Raw genomic sequence first — 22443 nt, 5'->3', positions numbered from 1 at the left:
TCTGAGAATTTTGAAGGGGTGGAGGGTGGGAGGTTGGGGGCACCAGGTAGTGGGTATTGTAGAGGGCACGGATTGCATGGAGCACTGGGTGTGGTGCAAAAATAATGAATACTGTTATGCTGAAAAAATAAAAAATTAAAAAAAAAATCATGTCTCCTAATTACTATTAGCAAAACCTACATATTGCAAATTGAATCTTCAAGGTAGTTGTTTAAAAAATTTGTTCAAAATACAGTGCTCTGTAATGCCTGCTTTGTTGATGCTATTTCTACTGTGTTTAGTATATAGAACTTGTTAAATTCCCATTACATCTGATGGACTTTTAAACTCTTTTCAGTAGCTGTTACTTCCTTTCTATCTATCTTACCACCAGTATAAACATCCTCAGGTTTTCTCTTTTTTTTTTTGAATAATGTTTTAAGTTCTTAGTTTCATTGCTCTTCTATGAATATATTCCATTTCTTCTGTAGTCTTATTAAAGTATGATGTTCAGAAGAGGACAAGCTTTTATAGGTATAGTGTGAACTAATTCAGCGTAGTTTGGGAGCATTCATGGCCTCATTCTCAGTTCTGTGCTTCTGTGAGTATAGCCAAAGGCTTTTTATTTATTACACAGTTAACTCACTGAGCTCAATCCAAACGAAAATCCTGTGTCATACTTAATGCAATGCAAGCTGCTGCTCTCCCATCTTAGATTTGACTTTTTGGAACTAACATTAATCTTTGTTAAATTTTACCTGATAAAATTTTGCAATTTGTTTCCTGTCCTTTCCCTTTCATGTCACGGGCATAATGGATACACAAGCTTGCATGTAGTTTAATCTGAGTCAGCAATGACATTGTTGCCTGAGTCACAGTCAGAGGGTGCTCTGGGGAGTTCTGGCATGGACCTCTTTACAATTTTACTTTGCTCCATTAAATTAATCAGTACTAGAACTGTTGTTCTTTTGTAAGTTTTCTGATATCTAGGATATTCAGAGCAGAAGACAGCTCACTTAGTGTTGCCAGGTGCTTTTCTAATCTCTTTTTATGCATTTTAGGCTCTAGTTTCTCTTTTACTATTTATTCCTTCCCCTCTGGTTTAGATATCACTGTCTTTGACAAAGAAGAGGGTATCAGAGTGAGTTCAGGAATTTTTTGTTCTCTTTGATACCTGTCAGTCAGCATTCATTCCCTTCCTTCGTCTTCTTGATCTAAATATAACCTGAAAATTCCATTTTGAGTCCTTAGTTCTTTTTGGAATCCTCTATTTTCTTTGGATTTTAGTTATTCTGAAACTTCCTAAGGGCTTTTGCCCTTTCTCTTATGTTTGCCTTTGGTTATATGCTCTTCTTTTCACCTTTTTAAATCTGTATTTTTCCTTCAAACTTTTCTTTATTAGAAAGCATTATTATACCAATGACAAAGGAGCTTTTATTTCTTTAAATTTTATTTATTTAGTTTCATTTTTATGTTTAACCTACAATGTTAAATTAATTTCAGGTGTACACAAAGAAGCTTTTATTTTTTTATTTAATTTTTTTTTTTAAGATTTTATTTATTTATTTGACACGGAGAGAGACACAGCGAGAGAGGGAACACGAGCAGGGGGAGTGGGAGAGGGAGAAGCAGGCCTCTGCCGAGCAGGGAGCCTGATGCAGGGCTCGATCCTAGGACCCTGGGATCATGACCTGAGCTGAAGGCAGAAGCTTAACAACTGAGCCACCCAGGTGCCCCTTAATTTTTTTTTTTTAAGATTTTATTTATTTATTTGCCAGAGAGAGAGAGAGAGCATGATCAGGGGGAGGGGCCAGAAAGAGAGGGAGAATCAGGCTTCTGGCTCAGTGAGGAGCTGAGATGCGGGGCTTGATCCAGGATCCTGGAATCATGACTGGAACTGAAGGCAGACGCTTTAACCTACTGAGCCACCTAAGCACCTCTCACAAAGGAGTTTTTAAAAGAGGAAAAAGAAAATTCATTTGGAAAGAATTTGGCAAAATATATAAAAAGCCTTAATATGTTTAAATCCTTTGAACCAAGATTTCAACTTATGGGAGTCTGCCCTACAGAAATAATCTTAAATATATAAAGCTATATATAAGGTTGCTCATCATAATGTTACCTATAATGCTGAAATACTGGAAAGTAATGAAATTTTGAAGAATAGGTAAATGATTAAGTAAATTATATAGCTATGTAATAGATCACTTAATTATGTTATACTTATTGTATTGAATTTTCTTGAATGATTGGTTTTAAAACTAACTGATTCTAAAAAGCAAACAACAGGCATTCTATTAAAGGATTAAATACTTGGGGCGCCTGCATATCTCAGTCGTTAAACTTCTGCGTTCAGCTTAGGTCATGATCCCAGGGTCCTGGGCTGAGCCCTACATTGGGCTCCCTGCGGGAAGCCTGCTCCTCCCTCTCTCACTCCCCCTCCTTGTGTTCCCTTTCTCACTGTCTCTCTCTGTCAAATAAATAAAACCTTAAAAAAAAAAAAAGAAGGATTTATTTCCATTAAAACCAGTTATAAATCGGGAATGCATACTACCATTATTTAGTATTATTTTTTAGGGGTTGTGCTAATGCAAAGAAGAAAAAATGAAAATAAGTATGAATATTTAAAGAAGCAATTATCTTTATGTATAAATGATATAATTGCACACATAAGAACCAAAAGACTCTGGTAAAACTTTTATAGTTAATACGATTATAAATCATATTAAATTCATAATTTAATTAATTTTTTAAGGTTTCTTTTTTTTAAGATCTTATTTCTATATTTGACAGAGAGATACACAGCCAGAGAGGGAACACAAACAGGGAGAGTGAGAGAGGGAGAAGCAGGCCTCCCGCCAGCAGGAAGCCCAATTTGGGGCTCGATCCCAGAACCCTGGCATCATGCCCCGAGTGGAAAGCAGACGCTCAACGACTGAGCCACCCAGGCGCCCCTATAATTTAATCTAAATTATACTTCTTCTTTATCTTTAATTTTAATTTATTGTATAAAATTTAATAATTATTTAGATACAGTATGAGGATATAAAAATCAGTAACATTTTGGTGCACTAATAATAATCAATTATATTAAAAATAAAGATATTTATAATGCTAACAAAATCTATACAATTCATAAAGATAAGTTATAATAAGAGAAAAGAGGAGGACATATGTGAAGAAAACCATAAAACTTTGAAGGACATAAATTAAGACCTGAATAAAAGGTGGCTTTTGTGGATTAGAAGTCTCATAAAATTGTCAGTTCATTCCAAAACAGTCTATAAATCTAATACTTTTCTAGCCAAATATATTTTCAAACTCAATAAATTACTCTAAAGCTTATCAAAAATAGATTTGGAGAATTGCCAATAAAGATTTAAGAAACACTCGTGGGATAATTTTAAAATTAAAACCATGTTCTTGGTTCAAGGAAATCAGTGGAATGCAAGAGTCCAGAAGTAGAGCCAGGATAAATGAGAACTTGATGTTTCATCAAAGTCATATTTCAATTTAGTGGGACAGATAGTTCATTTAGTAATAGTGCTAGCAAAATTGGCTGGCTATGCGATAAAGCAAAGTTAGATTCCTGCTTCATACTTATGCCGAAGTAAATTCAAGATGAATTAAAGCCCTCTATGTGGAACAACAACAACAACAATAAAAATGTTAGAAGAAAATTCAGGAGCTGTAAATGAGCTGAGGAAGCTCAGAAGGCGTAAAGGGAAGGACCGAGAAATTTGACTGTGTATACATGTTAAATTCCGTGTGCCAAACAATCCTGTAAATGAAGTCAAAAGACAATAGTGAACTGGGAGAAAATTCTTGTAAAATGTTTGACAGATAAGGCGTTAGTATAAGGACATTTTTCCAAAGAAAAAGAACATGAATAGACAAATAGGCAAAAAATTTGAATAGGCAACTCATGGAAGAAAAGGTGCAATTTGTTAATAAACCTAAAAATGTGTTGCTTACCCTCCCTAGTAGAGGAATGGAAATCACACCCTCAAGGGGAGCTGTGATCTTTAGGGCTGACATTAAGAGATTCTGTGGGAGACACTTCTGGCAAGAAAGTGGAACGATAGTCTCCTTCATTGCTTTCTGTCAGTGCTTTGTAGAAAATAATATGAAGCTCTACTATAGAGTATGTATAGTAAAATCTAAAATATGCATTCCTTTGAGCTAGGTATTCCACTTTTTAATTCTTTACAGAAGTGATATCAGTAGGCTTTATGTTTGTGTGTGTGAGTAATGTATCCTTGCACACTGGACTGGGCCTCATTTGAGAAATGGTTATATAACTTATGTTTGAGCCATACTATGGTACATTTTATAGCTATGGGAAAGAAATGAAGTAGAGCTAGCTATGTTGACTTAAGAGATGGCTATGATCTGTTGTTAAGTGATTTTTAAAAAAGTATAAAATCTATGGCATGAACCCATTTTTATAAAAAAGAAAGCAGTCCCTTATATGAATATTGTATTGGTTTGCTGGGGCCCACCATAACAAAATGCCATAGGTTGTGTGACTTAACAGAAACCGATTTTCTCACAGTTTTGGAGGCTGGGCGTGCAAGCTGAGGGTATTAGCAGATTTGGTTTCTTCTGAGCCCGCTCTCCTTGCCTTGCAGACAGCCTTCTCGGTGGGCTCTCCGAGTGCATCCTTGGTGTCTCTTCCTCTTCTTATAAGGACACTTAGTCACACTGGATTAGAGCCCCTCCCTAATGACCTCATGTAACCTTAATTGCTTCTTTAAAGGCCAGGCCCTGCCTCCAAATGCAGTCACCTTGGGGGTTTAAGGCTTCAACATAGCTTTTCCCATGAATGATTTTCTAGAAAGTTCAATTACAGATTTTTTTTTTTAAGATTTTATTTATTTATTTGACAGACAGAGATCACAAACAGGCAGAGAGGCAGGCAGAGAGAGAGGAGGAAGCAGGCTCCTTGCTGAGCAGAGAGCCCGATGCGGGGCTTGATCCCAGGACCCTGAGATCATGACCTGAGCCGAAGGCAGCAGCTTAACCCACTGAGCCACCCAGGCGCCCCTCAATTACAGATTTTTACCAAGGAGCAGAAACTCTGAGCATACAAATAATCATAGAAGAAATTTGAAAGGTTGTTAAAGACTTGGCCACTAAGAAGGCCACCATTAGGCACAAAAGTTTATAGCTAAATTCTGTGTCTGTTTCAGTTTATAGATAATCCTGTGTTAAACTCTTTTGGTCATTAGAAACAAAGATGAGTATGTTCTGCTTAAGTTTTTAAAAACCAGTATAGGGGTGCCTGGGTGGCTCAGTCACTTACGTGTCTGCCTTCCACTCAGGTCGTGATCCCAGGGTCCTGAGGTTGAGTCCCGCACTGGGCTCGCTGCTCTGCTCACTGGGGGACCCTGCTTCTCCCTCTCTCCCTGCCCCCCCCAATCATGCTCTCTCTTATGCTTTCTCTCTCTCAAATAAATCAAATCTCAAAAAAACCCAAACCAAAAAAACCCAAACAGAATAAACTTAATGCCAAAATGTAATAATGATAGTTTACACACAGGGAAGACATTGTTGACTGATTTTACCTTTGGCTTATAAATGGAAACATTTACAAAATATGTAAATTAAATTCAACAGTACCTTTAAAAAGGAGGCATTGTTTATTCTAGGAGTACAGAGGTGTTTAGCATAAGAAAGCTATCAACCAGTTTATTATGTCAGCATATTAAAAGGGGTTACATCGTTAGATATGGAAAATATGACAAAACTCAGTACCCTTTCTTAATAAAAAACTAAAATAAGAATACTTTTTCGTAGTATGGTGAAATTGTTTGATATTAGCTGAAAATATCTCTTAATATTGTTTACTTTATTATCTTAAAAAGAAGGACAGTTTTTTTTGTTTTGCTCTGTGTTAGTAAGTTGAAGCTGCCATTTATTGTGAAATTTGTGACATATTTTCTTCCAGTCTCTCTTTTTTTCCTTTACTGTTCCCATGATTCTACTCGCTTTTGCATCTTCACTTAATTCTTCATCGGTAGTACACCTTGTCCGTAGTTATTTTTCTTAAAGTTAGAAAAATAATTCTACCATGATTAACAAGGTAAATATTTCTATTTAATTGCCTTTTACAGTTTATATAGGTACCATTGTCGCTTGTGCTGTATGCATAAATATTTAAATAAATGCATTACAGTGTTACATTGGTGCATAGAAAAAAAATAATTCGAATGGAATGAATCTGTTTACACGGACAGGATTGGTGATGTGTTCATGTGCTGTTCTGGAAATGATGTGTGTGCCAGCCTTGAGTGGTACAGACAACGTAATTGCTTACGTGGTACAGTGGTTCAAGTGACATTGCAGTCTTATTGAAATAACGAAGCTGTCCTTAACAGAAAACTATACTACTTCCTTTTTTTCTTTTACTTTAAGAGTTTTATTGAAAAAACGTACAGTGGTCCCAGGTACCCTTCCGCCATTTTCCTCAGTGTTAACATCTTGTGTACCTATAGCACAATATCAAACCCACCAAACTGACGATGGTCCAATTCACAGAACTTACTCCGATTTCACCGGTTTTACCTGCACTCCTGTGTGTTGTGTGTGTGTGTGTGTGTGTGTAGTTCTGTGTAGTTTCACCACACATAGATTCCTGTAGCCACCACCTTAATCAGGATACGGACTGTTCTAGCACCACAGCTGCTTTGTGCTACCTCTATAATCACACACTTTTGCTTCCATTTTTTAAAAAAAGGATTTTGTTTATTTATTTTTAATTTGTTTGTTTAGAGAGAGAGAGTATGCAAGCGGGGTAAGGGGCAGAGGGAGAGGGAGAGAGATGCAGGGCTCCATCTCACAACCCGAGATCGTGACCTGAGCAGAAATCTAGAGTCAGATGCTTAACCAACTGAGCCACCCAGGCTCCATTTTTAAACTGAAATTGAAATCGATTAAAAATTTAAAAAATTCCGTTCCTCAGTGCTCAGCAGCAAAATGTGGACGGTGGCTGTGCAGGTGTAGACTTTAGACGTTGTAAGGTTCTCAAGGCTCTGAGATAATACGCTTCACTTTCTTTCAAGGTTCTCATACCCTAAGGTCTTCCTTGGCGAATGGGAACTAGGTTAAAAATAGCTTGTCTCTTGGGGCCCCTAAATGGCCCAGTTGGTGATGTGTCTGCCTTCAGTCTGGGTCATGATCCCAGGTTCCTGGGATTGAGTCCCAGGTTGGTGGAGGGGTGGGGGGGGGGTCTCTGCTCAGAGGGGAGTCTGCTTGTCCCTCTCCTCCCCCCTTATCTCTTCTCTCACTATCTCTGTGGCTATCTCTGTCTCTCTCAAATAAAATCTTTAAAAAAAAATAGCTTGTCTTTTTTATGGTTCCTTTTCCCTCTACATTGGTCACTGATTCTTTATGATTATTCAATTAATGTTATATTTTTAAAAACTCCATTAAAATGTGCTGGGGGAAAAAAATACCCACCTTACTATATATTACAGAGAGGCATTGAAGTATTCCGTTTGCCAGGTTAGGTATTACACTGTAATATAAGATGTTTATTGATATTTTACTTAGGATAAACATGCAGATCCTAGGCAGAGATGACAGAGGATGTTTATTATTAAAGAACTGGGATTTTATTCTAAATGAGTTTCAACTTGGCATACAGAACTTCTGAGTGCTTGTCATATAATCAGATCAGTAGATTAGCAGTAGATGATTACTGCATAATGTAGATGACTTAATACTTCATTGTTGTAGAGTACAGGCAGTAATACAGTGCAGACTCTTCAGCTGAGCACTGAAAATAAAGTAATAATTGTATGTCATGCTTTGTCCCACGCAAGTACTTGAGATAACTGTAGAATTGTCTGTGCTGTGTTCTTCCCCATCCTAAAATGAAAGAATTCTAGAAAACTAGGGAACTTGCGCATAATCTGAACTGTGAATGGCTTCTTGTTTAAAAGTTTTTCTTTTGATTCAGATTTACCTCTTGATACTGACCTAGAAAATGAAAAAACACCTAAGATCGTATTGGCTGAGATGCTTGGTGACATGATCTGGGAGGACTTGTCTGAGTGCCTCATTAAAAACTGTTTGGTTTATTCTATCCCAACTAACAGCAGCAAGTTACAGCAGTATGAGGAGGTGAGTGCAGACATGCCACAGAAGGATATACTAGACTGTAGGTGCCTATCAGTGTCTTGTTTTTCCTGGGAGACCTTTTGCTGTTTAGTGACATCTTTAAGGAAATTATTAATAGGGAGTGGAAGCAAATTCGCTGTTAACTTCATTTCTCTCCTTGCTTTCTACCTTTTGATTGGGAAGTATGTTTACTTTCTAAGTATATTTTTGTGAGTGAGCTACCTTTTGAAAAACCATTGTTTTTTTATACTCATCAACCATAGTAGTTACCATGTGACATTTTACTTTTTTGCTTTTTTTTTAGCATTTCCTTGAACACTAAAATAAGTGTATTTATTTTAGAGATCGTCCCACTTTTACTCAGTAGATCAGAAGTTTATATTGAAGGTACTATTCCTAATCAACTTAGGGCTGGAAGAATGTCTAATATATGTATACCTTCAAGCTGCTGGTTTGCTGTAAAACTTAAATGACCAGCTGGACCTTGTTATATTTTGTACATTGGATTTGAAATTTTAATGCTGGAATAGACTGTGTGTATGTAATTCTTTTTTATTTTTATTTTTTCCCATTTCTCTTTCTTTCTCAGATCATACAGTCTACTGAAGAATTTGAAAATGCCCTCAAGGAGATGAGGTTTTTAAAAGGAGATACTACCGATTTGCTGAAATACGCCCGTAACATCAATTCTCATTTTGCTAACAAGAAATGTCAGGATGTGATTGTGGCAGCCAGAAACCTAATGACCTCTGAAATTCACAACACTGTGAAGGTGCTGGGAGTTATCTTGTGTTCTGTTGTATTTAGGAAAGGGCATGCATTTTTGAGACACATTTAGTAGAGTGAAAGAGCATGACAGTTGCTGAGGCACTGGGAGGTTATTCATCTTCCAGTAGTTAGTTCTCTCATCTTTCAAGTGGTCCTGATATCTGCGTCTTTCCTAGGATACTGTGGGGCCCAGATGAGATAGTGTACATGAAAGCGTTGTGGACATTGAAAAGCCCATGTAAATATAAGAGATTCCTGTTGTTGACATTAGACCATATATCAACCTATGTAGATTTTTCCTCGATTTCATTACTTGCGTCTTTGGTACACAATTTTGGGACAGGTGTAATTTTTTAAAATTAAAGAATTAATGAATTAATTATTTTTAAAAAGATTTTATTTATTTATTTGAGAGAGAGAGGGAGCATGAGAGAGAGTATGAGAGGAGAGAGATCAGCTGGAGGAGCAGACTCCCCGCTGAGTAGAGAGCCCTGTGTGGGACCTGATCCCAGGACGCCAGGACCATCACCTGAGACAAAGGCAGCCGCCCAATGAACTGAGCCACCCAGGCACCCTTGCATTTTTTTTTTTTAAAGACTTTATTTATTCATGAGAGAGGCAAAGGGAGAAGCAGGCTCCCGAAGAAGCAGGGAGCCTTATGTGGGACTAGATCCCAGGACCCCGGGATCATGACCTGAACCGTCCAGGTGCCCTGATTGGGTTTTGTTATGTCCAGAGATTATACCGTGTTGTCAAAGTGTTGAATTCATGTCCTAGGCTAACAGAGGCACTAGTTTTGAAGTTAAAGTAATAAAACAAAAAAGATAATCATTGTAGGGTTTCAGCAATTATCTGCAAAGTCAGTGGGCTCTTTAATTTGCATGAAAGGTAATTTACTCCTTTGACCTTAGATAAGTCTGTGTATTTTCTTTTCTGGGTTGTTTGTTTTGTTTTGTTTTGCGTATATAAAACATCTGGTAAATGTAAGGTATTACTTAGATTAAAGTAAAACAGACGAAGGTAGTCCCTGAATAGAAAATTCGTCAGCCATTTTTTCTCCTGTCACAGTGATAGGGACTAGGCTTTTCTTCCTTCTCTCCCTTCTTTTGCGATCCTCCCTTTTTCTTGGGGGTCCCCTGTTATGGTGTCCACCCAGCAAAACAGTTCATTAGCCCTTTGAGATGCACAGATTTTAAAACATTTTGAGGTATTTTGGATTATTAAAGAGCTATAATCCACTCAGTGCCAGCAACTGTGCTGTGGGGTTTTATTTATTTTTACATAAATATTACTTGATTATGTAATTCTCCTGCACAAAATCCGTTTAGAAAAAGACCCAGTAGCCTGTAAGGCCTTGTAGGATTTGTCCCGCCATTGCCTCTCTGACCCGCTCTGCTATTACATTCTTCTTCAGCTACAGGCTGCAGACGTGCTGGCCTCATTGCTGTTCTCCGAATTTGCTCGGCCCACCTGGTTGCAGAACCTTTGAGTCTCTTGTCCCCTCTGCTTGGTACATTTTCACTACAGATACCTGGATGACTTATTCCCTTTCTTGGCAACTCTTTTTAAAATTGTGACCTCCCCCAATCCTGCACCGTTTTCTCCTTGCTTTATTTTTCTTCATATTTCTTATTATCAACCTATGAATTATTTATCGTTTCTTTCTCTCTAGAGAATAAGCTCCATGTGGGGCTTCTCCCCCCGCCCCGCCACCCTTTTGACTACTGTTCTATCTCCAGCACCAAGAAAATACCTGTACATAGTACTGTAAACTTAGTACTGAGTAAATATATGGTAAATGAATTAATGTATTTCTCACATTCCTGTCCCATATATCCTGTCTTGATATAAATAGGATCGTTACTGAATTGCTCTGTGACGCTGGGCTAAATCTTTAACCTTGCTGGACCTCATTTTCCTTTCTGTAATGTGACAGAATGGAACTGGGTAATCTCTGAGCTCCCTACTCAGCTAGCTCTGACATTCTTTAAGACTACATTTTCCTCAAGAACTCAAATCCCAATAGTAGCTTTCGCTTAGGTCAGGGTTTCTCAGTAGTGGCACTGTGGACATTTGGGACCAGGTAGTTCTTTGTTGGTGGCCCTTTTGTAGGATGCTTAGTCGTATCCCTGATCTTTACCTACTAGATGCCAGTAGCACCTCTCCCAGTTGTGACAACCAAAAATGTTTCCAGACATTGTCACATGTCCCCCAGAGGGCAAAAGTGTCCCTAATTGAGAACCACTGCTCTAGATTGAATCCTGGTTCTTTCTCTTCGCATTTAAGCCCCGGGTTAGATCTTCTAAACTGCTCAACTTTGAAAAGCTCCGTTTCCTTTGTCTAAAAGCCATTTTCAATTTAATTGCCTTTAATGGTTTTCATCTAAATTCTCTCTAAACAATTTCCTATATATACCCACTCCTTTCCCAAAAGATCTAAAACTACTTTTTGTTGTTTTGACATTTTAACTTCCCAGATACAAAGACCAGGTCTTATATTCTTCCATCGTGGTTCCTTCAACTTCCCCAAGAAGTCACTTCACTGGGTCATGTGTATTTTGGGCCCACTATTTTTCAGACAGACAGTGTTTTTTTAATCATCTCTATAATTATATTTTTTTCTTCTCTCTATCTTTGCCATAAATTTGACTGCCAGCTCCCAGACATTTATATTCTCATTTAAACTCCTTAATAGCCCTTTGAAATGGGTATTATTATACCATTTTGTAGATCAGGAAGGCAAATTTGGTGATGTAAACATTTTTATTAGACCTGGAGCTTTTTCTGTTAGCGGCTTGTGGAGAAGGTCAGCATGTGCAGAGCAGACCTGCTGCTCCACCTGTTTGGTCACTTTGGTTTTTGGCCCCTCTGGAATCTTGGGAAAACAAGGTTTGAAGACCATTACTGTAGCACAGTTTCTTCATTTTACGATGAGAAAATTGAGGTCCAGAGAGGTTAAATGACTTTGTTAAAAGTCAAGATAAATATCACTGATGTTTCCAGGCTAGCAGCCTAGTGTTCTTTCAGTAGGTTTTGATAAGTGTAGGAATTTTCCTTTCTTTTCTTTTCTTTTCTTTTCTTTTCTTTTCTTTTCTTTTCTTTTCTTTTCTTTTCTTTCCTTTCCTTTCCTTTTCTATTCTTTTCTTTTCTTTACCTTTCTTTTCTTTCCTTTCTTTTTTTTTAAAGATTTTATGTATGTATGTATTTATTTATTTGCCAAAGGGAGAGAGAGAGAGTGACACACGCACAAGCAGGGCAAGTGTGAGGCAGAAAGAGAGGGAGAAGCAGGCTTTCTGCTGAGCAGGGAGCCCGATGTGGGGCCTGATCCCAGGACCCTGAGATCATGACCTGAGCCGAAGGCAGACACTTAACTGACTGAGCCACCCAGGTGCCCTGGAATTTTCATTCTGTATAAATGTTAGGGAAGCTTTTTTGGTTTTAGTTTGAAGTTCTGTTTTATTTAGCAGAGGTAACCTGAATGAGTTATTTCTTAGACTAAGCCAATACGTCTTACTGATGGGGAATAATTTAATGACAACAGAACACAAAACTAGACTGGTCTGCAGTAATTAGGTGTCTAGTCTGAGAAAGATGATTTTTGAAGGTCCTTTCATTTGCCTGAAATCTTGGGCCAGTTTTCATAGCTTTGCTCTTTCCACCAATATGAAGAGTACACAGAAGAAATGGAAGAATGGTACAGTAAAGGGGATTCTTAGTTTCTTAGGACATGCTCTCACCCAAGATCAAGCAGTCATCAAAATAATTTTCATATTTATTCAAATCTTTTGATTACACTGTAGAGCCAAAACTTGATCATCGTGCAAGTCCACCAGTATCTTAATTCCTCTCTGTCTGCTTGCATTTGAATTATTCTGAGGACAATACATTTTCTGTTTTATGTTTGAATCTTAGATTACTCCTGATTCTAAGATAAGTGTGCCGGACTTGCCCCGTCCTGAGAAGGATGAGAAGCCAGAAGTACAGAAAATGTCCACAACTCAGTACAACGAGGTGGTGAATTTAGAGCCTGAAAATACATTGGACCAACATTCCTTCTCTTTGCCCACGTGCCGCATCAGTGAATCTGTGAAGCAGTTAATGGAACTTGCCTATCAGACTTTACTAGAGGCAACAACCAGCAGTGATCAGTGGTAAGAGTTCTGAAAACGGCAGTGACGTGGTGATATGCACATGTAAATTAGACATTTATTGAGAAAATTAGCGGAATTCTTTGGGTTTTCTTATCCCATTAGTTAGTATTTTTTTTCCCCTAGAAAAAGAGTGTAGCAGATAGATCTATATCAATAATTCACTTTTATTTGCAATAACATATATTTCTCAGAGCATATATTAGAAATGGAAGCATGTGTACGGATGAACGAATGGAGTTTCTTTGACATTAAAGACGTTAATCACTTTATTACAAAAAGCTCTTTTAATTTTTGTTTAATTTCTACCTTTTATAGGGGTTGAATGATGTTATATGAAGCAGCACATGTAAAGAACTTAGAATACTTCCGGGACAATGATCAGTACTCCAGTATTCATTTTATTACTGCTGGCCGTGGTAATAGTGGTCGTTATACCATCTGCTGCAGCCTGCCCTGGCCTTTTAGTTTAGCATTCATTTTACATTTTGAAATCTAGTCCCTAATTATAATTATTTTACATTTTTGTTTTTGATGCAATAATGGTTGGTTGGAAGGTCAAAGGTAGAAGGAAAAGCATAGAATGTTCTGAAGATCTGATTTTATCTTTTCAAGATGATGATTTCTCTTAAATCTACCCTGTATTCAGGGTGCCTCCGGCTCTAGTCCACATTTTGTTCTCAACCTCTCTGCTTCATGAGCTCCTCTCCTACTCCTAGGCAAAATTGAGGAGAAGATGCCAGGCTAGAGCCCAGGCTGTAGAGTCGACTGACAAAAGCCCGTTTAGTTTGAGTCTGTGGGTTCTTTACTCCTTGTCCTCACAGGAGAGAACTATCCCAGTTAGGGCCTGACTCAACTACATTGCCTCTCAGGTTGGCTTCCAGAGTTTTCGTTTTTATCTCCCTGTGCAAACCCTTTTCTTCTGCTCTAGAAAGAACATGTTTACCAGGATACTTCCATGATTTCAGGGAATTGTTGTGTTCACAAGCCCATCTAGTTTTAAATATAAGGGGGAAGAACAAGCATGTAAAAAAGTATATATTCCTTAAAGAAAAAAAAAAATATATATATATAATATATATATTCCTTTGGCAAAATAAATTTAGGGGTAACTCTTATTTCACCTGAAACATACTAGACCAGAAGTTAGAGAGGCAAGACAGTATTTCCTCAGTTTTTTGATAACAGAACACTGAACGGTAGTTTTTGTACTGCACATCTATATGCATTCTTTCCTCCAAAAGAAATAGTTTTAAATAGGACACGCAGAAACACAACTACATTATGACTCACTTCCCCATTACCAAACCTTGAATAGCAACAAGTGCACCAAAGTAAAATGAAATAGTAATCAAGTAGTAACAGCGTTTCGAGATATAGTAACCATGGCTTGTTTTTCTAAATATTTGTGGAATTCCTGTTACTTATTCAAGGTACACAGTTTAAGATAGTCTTATGTGGAATAAGCTGTGTAAACCTTATATTTGCTCTAAGTGCATTTTAATAATAATCTTGAGGTGTTCTAAGGCCAGATTTATTTATTTATTTTTTTTTTTTAAAGATTTTATTTATTTGACAGAGAGAGATCACAAGTAGACGGAGAGGCAGGCAGAGAGAGAGAGGGAAGCAGGCTTCCTGCTGAGCAGAGAGCCCGATGTGGGACTCAATCCCAGGACCCTGAGATCATGACCTGAGCCGAAGGCAGCGGCTTAACCCACTGAGCCACCCAGGCGCCCCCCAAGGCCAGATTTAAAGGGCAAGAAGTTTTGAGGTTAGAGTCTATCCTAGAAGTGTTGATTCATCTCCTTGCATCAGGGTAAGGAAGAGAAAAGGTGAAAGCTGAAAGTCAGACTGATTCTAAAAGAACCAAGTGAATGCCTTTATTGATACCTTGCCCTTTGCAGAGTGTGTCAGTGAGAGGGTGACATTTGCTTGAGGCTTAGCTCCATTTGTTATTGAAGGGATACTCTGGGTACTGGCAGAACGCAGATTGATAATGGGAAAGAGGCTTTGGGTTAATGCTGCTATTCTGAAAATTATTAATAGATCTAGGTTTTTAGAACTGCAATCTAGTTAGTAAATACTGGTTGAGAATATATTTCCATCTAGATTAAGTGTGTTTTCAGCAGTGACCGGGGCAGGTGTTCTCTCTAACTGTAGTTTTGGTTGATGACTAATGTGCACTTAGTTTGACCTTTTTTTCTCATTGCCAATATCCTAATGCATTCCTCTTGAAACTTTTTTTTTTCTCCAGTGCTGTTCAACTTTTCTACTCAGTGAGGAATATCTTCCATTTGTTCCATGATGTCGTGCCAACATATCATAAGTAAGTGCCACTGTGTCTGATTTCTCTATGGTCCTGTGTATCTGAAGCGTAAGTGGGGTTAAAACCAGTAATTGTATGTTCCCACCAAAAATATTTTGGTTACTAAAATTCAGAATGAAATGCAATAAACCATTTAAAAAATCATGGTGGAAGAATATGGGTTATTTATCCAAGTCTAAACATCTATATATTTAAAATTTTCCCAGGTGGCTCTGATCTGTAGCCTATTTGAAAACTAGTGATTTAGAAGAGTTTTAGTGCTTCATTGTCTAAGTGAAAAAGGAATTTGGCAGAAGGGCAAGCAAGTCTACTTGCACTGACTGGTCCGTGTTGGGTTTGAAGGGAATGACTGGGTACAGCTCTGCTCGGTTTACGTACAGAGAGTCAGCACAGGTCAACATCTGGGTTCCCTTGCTCCTTCTTTCCTGTTAATTACAGGGATAGGATTATAGGATCAGGCTGCACTCGGGCAGAATAGTTTCCTTCTGACTGACTGGGGTGGGAGTGATGAGACTGGACCTTGTCTCAGCCTCAGTAACTTGTGATTTCTTTCTCTTTCTCCCCCTCCTCCTGGCCTAGGGAGAACCTTCAAAAACTTCCCCAGTTGGCCGCTATTCACCACAACAACTGTATGTACATTGCTCACCACCTGCTGACGCTTGGACATCAGTTCAGATCGCGTTTTGCCCCCATTCTTTGTGATGGCACCACGACCTTTGTGGATCTCGTACCTGGCTTCAGGAGACTTGGTAACGGATACCTTCATTTTAGGAAAACATAGTGATCATGCAGCTTCTCAGCCTAGTGTCTCTGTAACTTATGAATGAGGAAGCTAGAAATTAGATGGTGGTCCTGCGCTATATGGGAAACGGGAGAGCATTTAGTTTGCAACTGTTCCCGGTTATTTAATGTTATAAAGTGAATGCAGTCTTTGTGGAAGTATTACTTTTTATGACATGATTTCATGGTACATTAGAGATCCAGGCTACATGGCTGGTGTGCCGTGAATTCACCAAATCTAAGTCATTTCAGTAGAATGACACATAATGAGATTTGGATTGTGATAATTCTGTTAGCATTGTCGGTAAGAGCTTACTAATGTCACTGCTTGTTCTTTTGCAAAAACTCAAGATAGCTCTCTGCCCTTCTACCTAGGTTTACTTGGCATTATTAAAAAATCCAAAGAAATGAAATGTGGAATAAATCAATATGTTTACTATAATGATATTCTAAGAAAAGCAGGGACCGTATATGATTCACTTAGCTTTTTACTCCCTGATTTCTCCCTTAGGTGGTGTAGATCTATGAGAAAAATAAGTAGCTGCTTCTTTGGAATAACTAATGTTTCTTATCTGACCCTGGACAGACTACTGGGAAAGACTTATTATCCTGAGAGTGGGTTTGGAGGGACTGGCTAATGTATTAGAAGTGATTATTTCTAGTAACCTTACAGCAGCTTTATGATGTCATCAGGCAAGCAGTTGTTTTCGAATAAGCAGAATTATGGATGATTCATGCTTGTCTCTCTTCCTCCACCCTGGAGTTCTAGTATGCAACGGAACAACTTTTAGAATTCTTTCTTCTATTTCCGCACCATAGGGACAGAGTGTTTTTTGGGCCAAATGAGGGCACAGAAAGGAGAACTTCTGGAAAGACTGTCAAGTGCTAGAAACTTTTCCAACATGGACGATGAAGAGAATTACTCTGCAGCAAGTAAAGCAGTCCGGCAGGTGGGCAGCTGCTGTTAGCTGTGGGATTTGTACTTTTCCTCTAGATAATTTCCCTTCATGTTGTACACAGTAAAGAATGTAGAGTAGGTAGCTCAGTTGATTCTCTATAACGCCCGTGGGAAGATAGGGGCACCTTTTATAGTCATGCTTACGATCTTTCCCTTTCCTTATCCCACCAAGCCAATAGGAAGCTATCTTTCTTTCTGTCCATCCAATAACATGACTAGTTACTAATAAGTGTCCTAGCAAGGTTTTGATCCACAAACTTGAGTTTTGGAAATCTGAAATAATAGCTTTTACCTCAGTGCCCCTCTGGGGCACAAATCACCTACGTGATTTGTCATTGTCTTTTTTTTTTTTTTTTGAGCACATGGTTTTTGTTTGTTTATTGTTTATTGAAGTGAAAGCTAATACGCAGTATTATATTGGCTTCAGGCATACAATGTAGTAAGTCCACAATCCTGTACATTTCTCAGTGCAGTGTGGTTTATCTTCTTGCAGTGGTTTTCCCATCCTTGGGATAAGTCTCCTTTTCACCTGGCAGGGGTATCACTAGGGTGACATTTTCAAGAAGCTTGTTCTTTTGATGACTTTACCTCCCCTTCCTATAATGCCTCTTTTCCTATATCCATGTGCCGAGTGTGAATGTGCAGAATGGAGTTGGCACCCGTCTCTCTTTCGGGTCAGCAGCTGTGCTCTCCTGACAGGTACTACACCAGCTGAAGAGACTTGGAATTGTGTGGCAGGATGTCCTGCCAGTGAATATATACTGCAAGGCCATGGGGACTTTACTCAACACAGCAGTTTCTGAGATCATCGGCAGAATCACTGCTCTAGAGGTAAGGGCCGTTAGATGCTCGCCAGACTTGAGAGGGCGGTCCTTGTCTCAGATTGTCACTTTACTAAGAAAATGATGTTGAAATCTCATTTCTAGTCAACACAGATGGTAGAGGAAATTGCTCATGTTTTAACGTCTAACTCATTATACTGTTATTTTTTTCAGTTCCATCTTAATTCTGTTTCGCTAGAGACTTGCTAATTTCTATCTTTTATACTTATATAAGGAAGTAGGATTATACTGCTTCTCCCTTTAGCATCGTGTGAATTATGAATGAGAAGGCCGTGTAGTCCTTAGATGTATTGTAAAGTGTGAAGTCATATATTTATTTAATTTGCAAGTGAACTAAATGATTTGGTAAAGTGAGATGCAGCCTGGTGCCGATACCACTTTTTCAGCATGCTCTTGCCATTGGGATTACATATGTGAACCTAGATGCAGGTTGCCTGAACTCTGCCGGCTGATGTCTCTACAGCATAGATTGGCCAAATCCTCGTTTATAAAAATATCCCCGCTTTTCAGCAAGCCGTCCAACATTTCTGCTAGAGAAATGGGCTTCTTCATGTAGGCATACTAAATTATTGACATTTTGTTGAAACACACTCTGTGTCATTCTAGCGTGAGGAGTACTGTCAGGGAGCTGATGATCTCTCATGTCTGCTAAGGTGTGCTTAGGTGCTCGGAAAACGAGTTGCTGTAGCTGACCCTTGGACAGCATGCACCAAAGATCTTCCTGACGGCTAAGCTGGCCCAATTCTGTTCTTTTGTGTTCCCTCTCTGCAAAACCAGGACATCTCTACTGAAGATGCTGATAGATTGTATTCCTTATGCAAAACAGTGATGGATGAAGGACCCCAAGTATTTGCACCTCTGTCTGAAGAAAGCAAGAACAAGAAATACCAAGAAGAGGTTCCAGTCTTTGTGCCAAAGTGGATGCCATTCAAGGAGTTGATGATGATATTACAAGCCAGCCTGCAAGAAATTGGGGATCGGTGGGTATAACCCTTTTATAGAGGGTTATCTCTCTCTCTCTTTCTGTCTCTTTGTCTCTCCAAAGATAGTTACAAAGTATCGGTGCCATTGATAGCAGAGCTCTTCTCCGTTTCTTGATTTTGCTCAGGCAGGTTTCATATTGAGTCACAGCAGTTGGGGCCTTTGCATGATCTGTAATAGTGTAGATCTCATTACCACTTTCTCCTATTTGATAACATAAAGACTTCTTGTTTCGTATTATTTTGGTCTTGAACATGTTCTGGCAGGCTGTGCCAATAATCTTGCATTTTTAAGAAGGACAGCCTTCTGACACCTGGGTGGAAATTGTTGCCCATTTTAACCAACAGTGGATACATTTTATTTAAAAAAATTTTTTTTTACGATTTTATTTATTTGACTGTGAGAGACACAGTTAAGAGAGGGAACGCAAGTAGGGGGAGTGGGAGAGGGTGAAGGAGGACCCTGGGATCATGACCTGAGCTGAAGGCAGATGCTTAACGATGGAGCCACCCAGGTGCCCCAAGTGGATACATTTTTAAGATTGACTTTGATTTGTTAAAAGAGAAGTGACTTTTGTTTGAATGGAATATTCAGCATCAAACCACTGTTTGATTGATCAGCAGTTCTTCTGCAGGGAGTATAGTGGCTTTAGAGATTAAGCGTCATACACATAGAGAAGATTCATCTTTTCTTAAATAAAGTGGATGGTGTTTTTCCCCGACACCAGAGACCGTCCGTTAACATTGCTGTGAGCAGTAAATACATGCTTTAATGTATCATACTTGGTGTGTGGAGGTCACTGATGCTGCACAGAAGAGAATAGATATGGGTTAGTTATACATTTGTGGGTGCTTTTATTATTGTCTGGGTAAATTATTGATGAGTACGTGTACTTTGCATAGGGAACTCCCTGAGTCGGCCTTCAGGTCCATCTCCATCCTCAGAGCTACCTGTCTACCTATTTTAGCCTGGTTTACTAGTTCATTACGGATGCTCCAGTGTATCAGACCAGTCATCCCGATGTGCCTGAGCTATTCTCAGCGTATACTGTCTGTCCTAAAACAGTGAAAATGAGATTTCTATACTACCTACACTATCTATACTACCTTAGTATAAGATTTGATTTATTTATTTGTTATTTACAAGTCCTTAGTAGGTAATGTCTTTAGGTAAGACTCCAGAGGGCGGCAGATAAGAAATTTTCTTTCTGCTCTTAACCCTCCTGCAGCCTAATAATCATTAATTCTTTGTTGTGAGAACAGTTAGAGCACTGGTGTATCTTAGCTTCGTATTTTCTCCCTAGGAAGAATTTTTCTCCTAGAGATTTCACTTAAACCTAAGAATGGTAACTAATTGGGTAATTTTTTTCTGAGGAAACTACCTGCAGTTATATAGTTTAAATCTTTTAATATTATAAAATATACATATGTATACATATAAAATATTTTAATATTACAAAATATACATATATATATATAAATATAAACATATTTACAGTCTAAAAGAAACAAGTAAAATGTTTGTGTTCTTATTACCTAATTTAAGAAAAATATTACCAGTACCGTGAAGACTCCTGTGGGCCCCTCTCCAGACATTTCTCACCATAGGCAGCCACTATCTTGAATTTTACTTACTTCCTTTCCTTTCTTTAGAGTTTTGCCACATTTGCACATATCCCTGAACAATGGAGTTTAGTCTTGATTGTGTTTGAACTTTTTATAAACGGAGTCTTCCATAACTTGCTGCTTGTGTTCAGTATTCTGTTTTTGAAATTCACTCGCGAGAGTATGCAGAGCTGTAGTTTGTTTCACTGCTGTATCAGATTCTGTTGTACAGATATTTTGTTGTTTATCCTGTTGCTTCATAGTTTCCCTGGTATTTGGTATTATCAGGCTGTAAAATTTTTGTTAGTGTGAAATGGTAGTTCATTGTCATTGTAATTTATATTTCCCTAAATTCTAATGATATTGGGCATCTTTTTATTGATCATTTATTTTTCTTCTATTGTAAAATGCCTATTCATGGTTTTTGCCCTTTATTCTACGGGATTGTTTGTGATTTCCTTGTTGATTCAGGGAAGTTCGCTGTGTATTTTTTATACCAGTTCTTTGTTGGTTAAAGTTTGTTGCCTGTGGCTCATTTTTAAAAATAGTTACCCATCCCAAGACTCCATTTAACCATAAGAGGATGTGGCCATATTTCTCAAGTTCAAACAGGACTTAGTGAGTATAGAATAAGGGGAAACAGTGTTATCTTCCTAACCTCATCTCTTCATCTAACTGTGTTGATTCCAAAATAACTCAGAGAAGCAGAAGTTAAAGCGATTGGGTGGTAGAGCCATCAAGAGGGGGAAGGATGCCAGGATCTGTTTTACTTCCATTTAAGACAAATGAGCATTTGGGAATAAATAAGCAGTTTTAAAATCTTGCTTATATAGAGACATAAGAGGAAATTGAATTTTATCTTTTATTTTGCAGGTGGGCAGATGGAAAAGGGCCCTTGGCAGCTGCATTCTCTTCCAGTGAAGTAAGAGCTTTAATTCGTGCCTTGTTCCAGAACACAGAAAGAAGAGCAGCTGCCCTTGCTAGGATTAAATAGCTGCGTCTTCCTAAGAAAGCCATGTCTTGACCGTATGGATTCCTCGCTTGGCGTAATTACTACTTTGAAGACTTCTTGGAATCGTCCATGAGTTTCGGTGAACCAGGATATCATGGAAGTCTGACTTCACCCAAGAACGCCTCCCCTTCTGGCTCATATGAGGCTTTGTTAAAGAACTGGACGTTAAGATAAGCTGTCCAGTGACGCACCTCAATTGGTTGACTTTCTAGCCATCCTCCCTTGATAAGAAACTGTCGGTAGCATTATTTCATGTCACTTTCGGGCCTTCTGGGAACCGTATCCATTGTAGATGTAGATCCTGGCCTCCGATGGAGGAATCCTGGGGATTCCAAGAGTCAGGGTGAAGAATTTGTGAGCAGATGGGAGGTATATTTTGGGGGCTAGGGGAGCCATATCTGTCCTTGCCAGAATTAAGAAGACTTCCTTTAATATTTCTTTCCAATAAATAATGCTTTTCAGAGTTAAGGGTGACTGTCTTTAATAACATAGGAGCTTTGACAAAAGAGACCAATGAGTTTTCTGGTCTTTTATGCCATTCTCTCTGTTGACATTCATGATTCTCACAGAGGACTCACTTGCATCTTCTTTCTTCAACTATCTGGTAATTTATAGGAGTCTTAGGACTTCCTTTCAGTTTACATTTTTGGCATTTTTTTCTATTTCAACTAAATTCTGGTTTTTTTTGTTGGAAATCTTTTTTCACCTTTTCTTAAACTCCACTGTTTCTGTACCTTATCAAATGGCAAAGGTTTTAAATTGGTCACGTTCCTTTGTCACATAATATATGCCCTGAGATACTAACTCTGGGCTCTGTAGCCTAATCCTTGATTTGCTGACATGGGCAATTCTTCAGCTCTGCAGAATCTGTTTTTGACTCTTTTTCAGCCATCGGAGGTTTGCATGATGTCTAGGTTATCCT

General features: G+C 38.4%; 1 protein-coding gene across 1 annotated transcript in view; it reads left to right on the top strand.

Annotated features, from left to right (window-relative positions):
• Positions 1 to 21984, top strand: part of ZW10 (zw10 kinetochore protein) — a 33561-nt gene extending 11577 nt beyond the window's left edge. Inside the window, exons 8-16 of the mRNA XM_047692675.1 lie at positions 7943 to 8106; positions 8693 to 8875; positions 12783 to 13021; positions 15273 to 15344; positions 15924 to 16093; positions 16944 to 17074; positions 17782 to 17913; positions 18702 to 18904; positions 21383 to 21984. Of these exons, the coding sequence (XP_047548631.1) occupies positions 7943 to 8106; positions 8693 to 8875; positions 12783 to 13021; positions 15273 to 15344; positions 15924 to 16093; positions 16944 to 17074; positions 17782 to 17913; positions 18702 to 18904; positions 21383 to 21503 (1415 nt within the window). The 3' untranslated portion in view covers positions 21504 to 21984. The remainder of the gene's footprint in view (positions 1 to 7942; positions 8107 to 8692; positions 8876 to 12782; positions 13022 to 15272; positions 15345 to 15923; positions 16094 to 16943; positions 17075 to 17781; positions 17914 to 18701; positions 18905 to 21382) is intronic.
• The last annotated feature ends 459 nt before the right edge of the window (positions 21985 to 22443 follow it).

This window comes from Lutra lutra, chromosome 10 (assembly GCF_902655055.1).
Source record: "Lutra lutra chromosome 10, mLutLut1.2, whole genome shotgun sequence".
Classification (NCBI taxonomy): domain Eukaryota; kingdom Metazoa; phylum Chordata; class Mammalia; order Carnivora; family Mustelidae; genus Lutra; species Lutra lutra.
The sequence above is the reverse complement of the archived record's forward strand: the minus strand, read 5'-3'. Positions and strand labels throughout refer to the sequence as shown.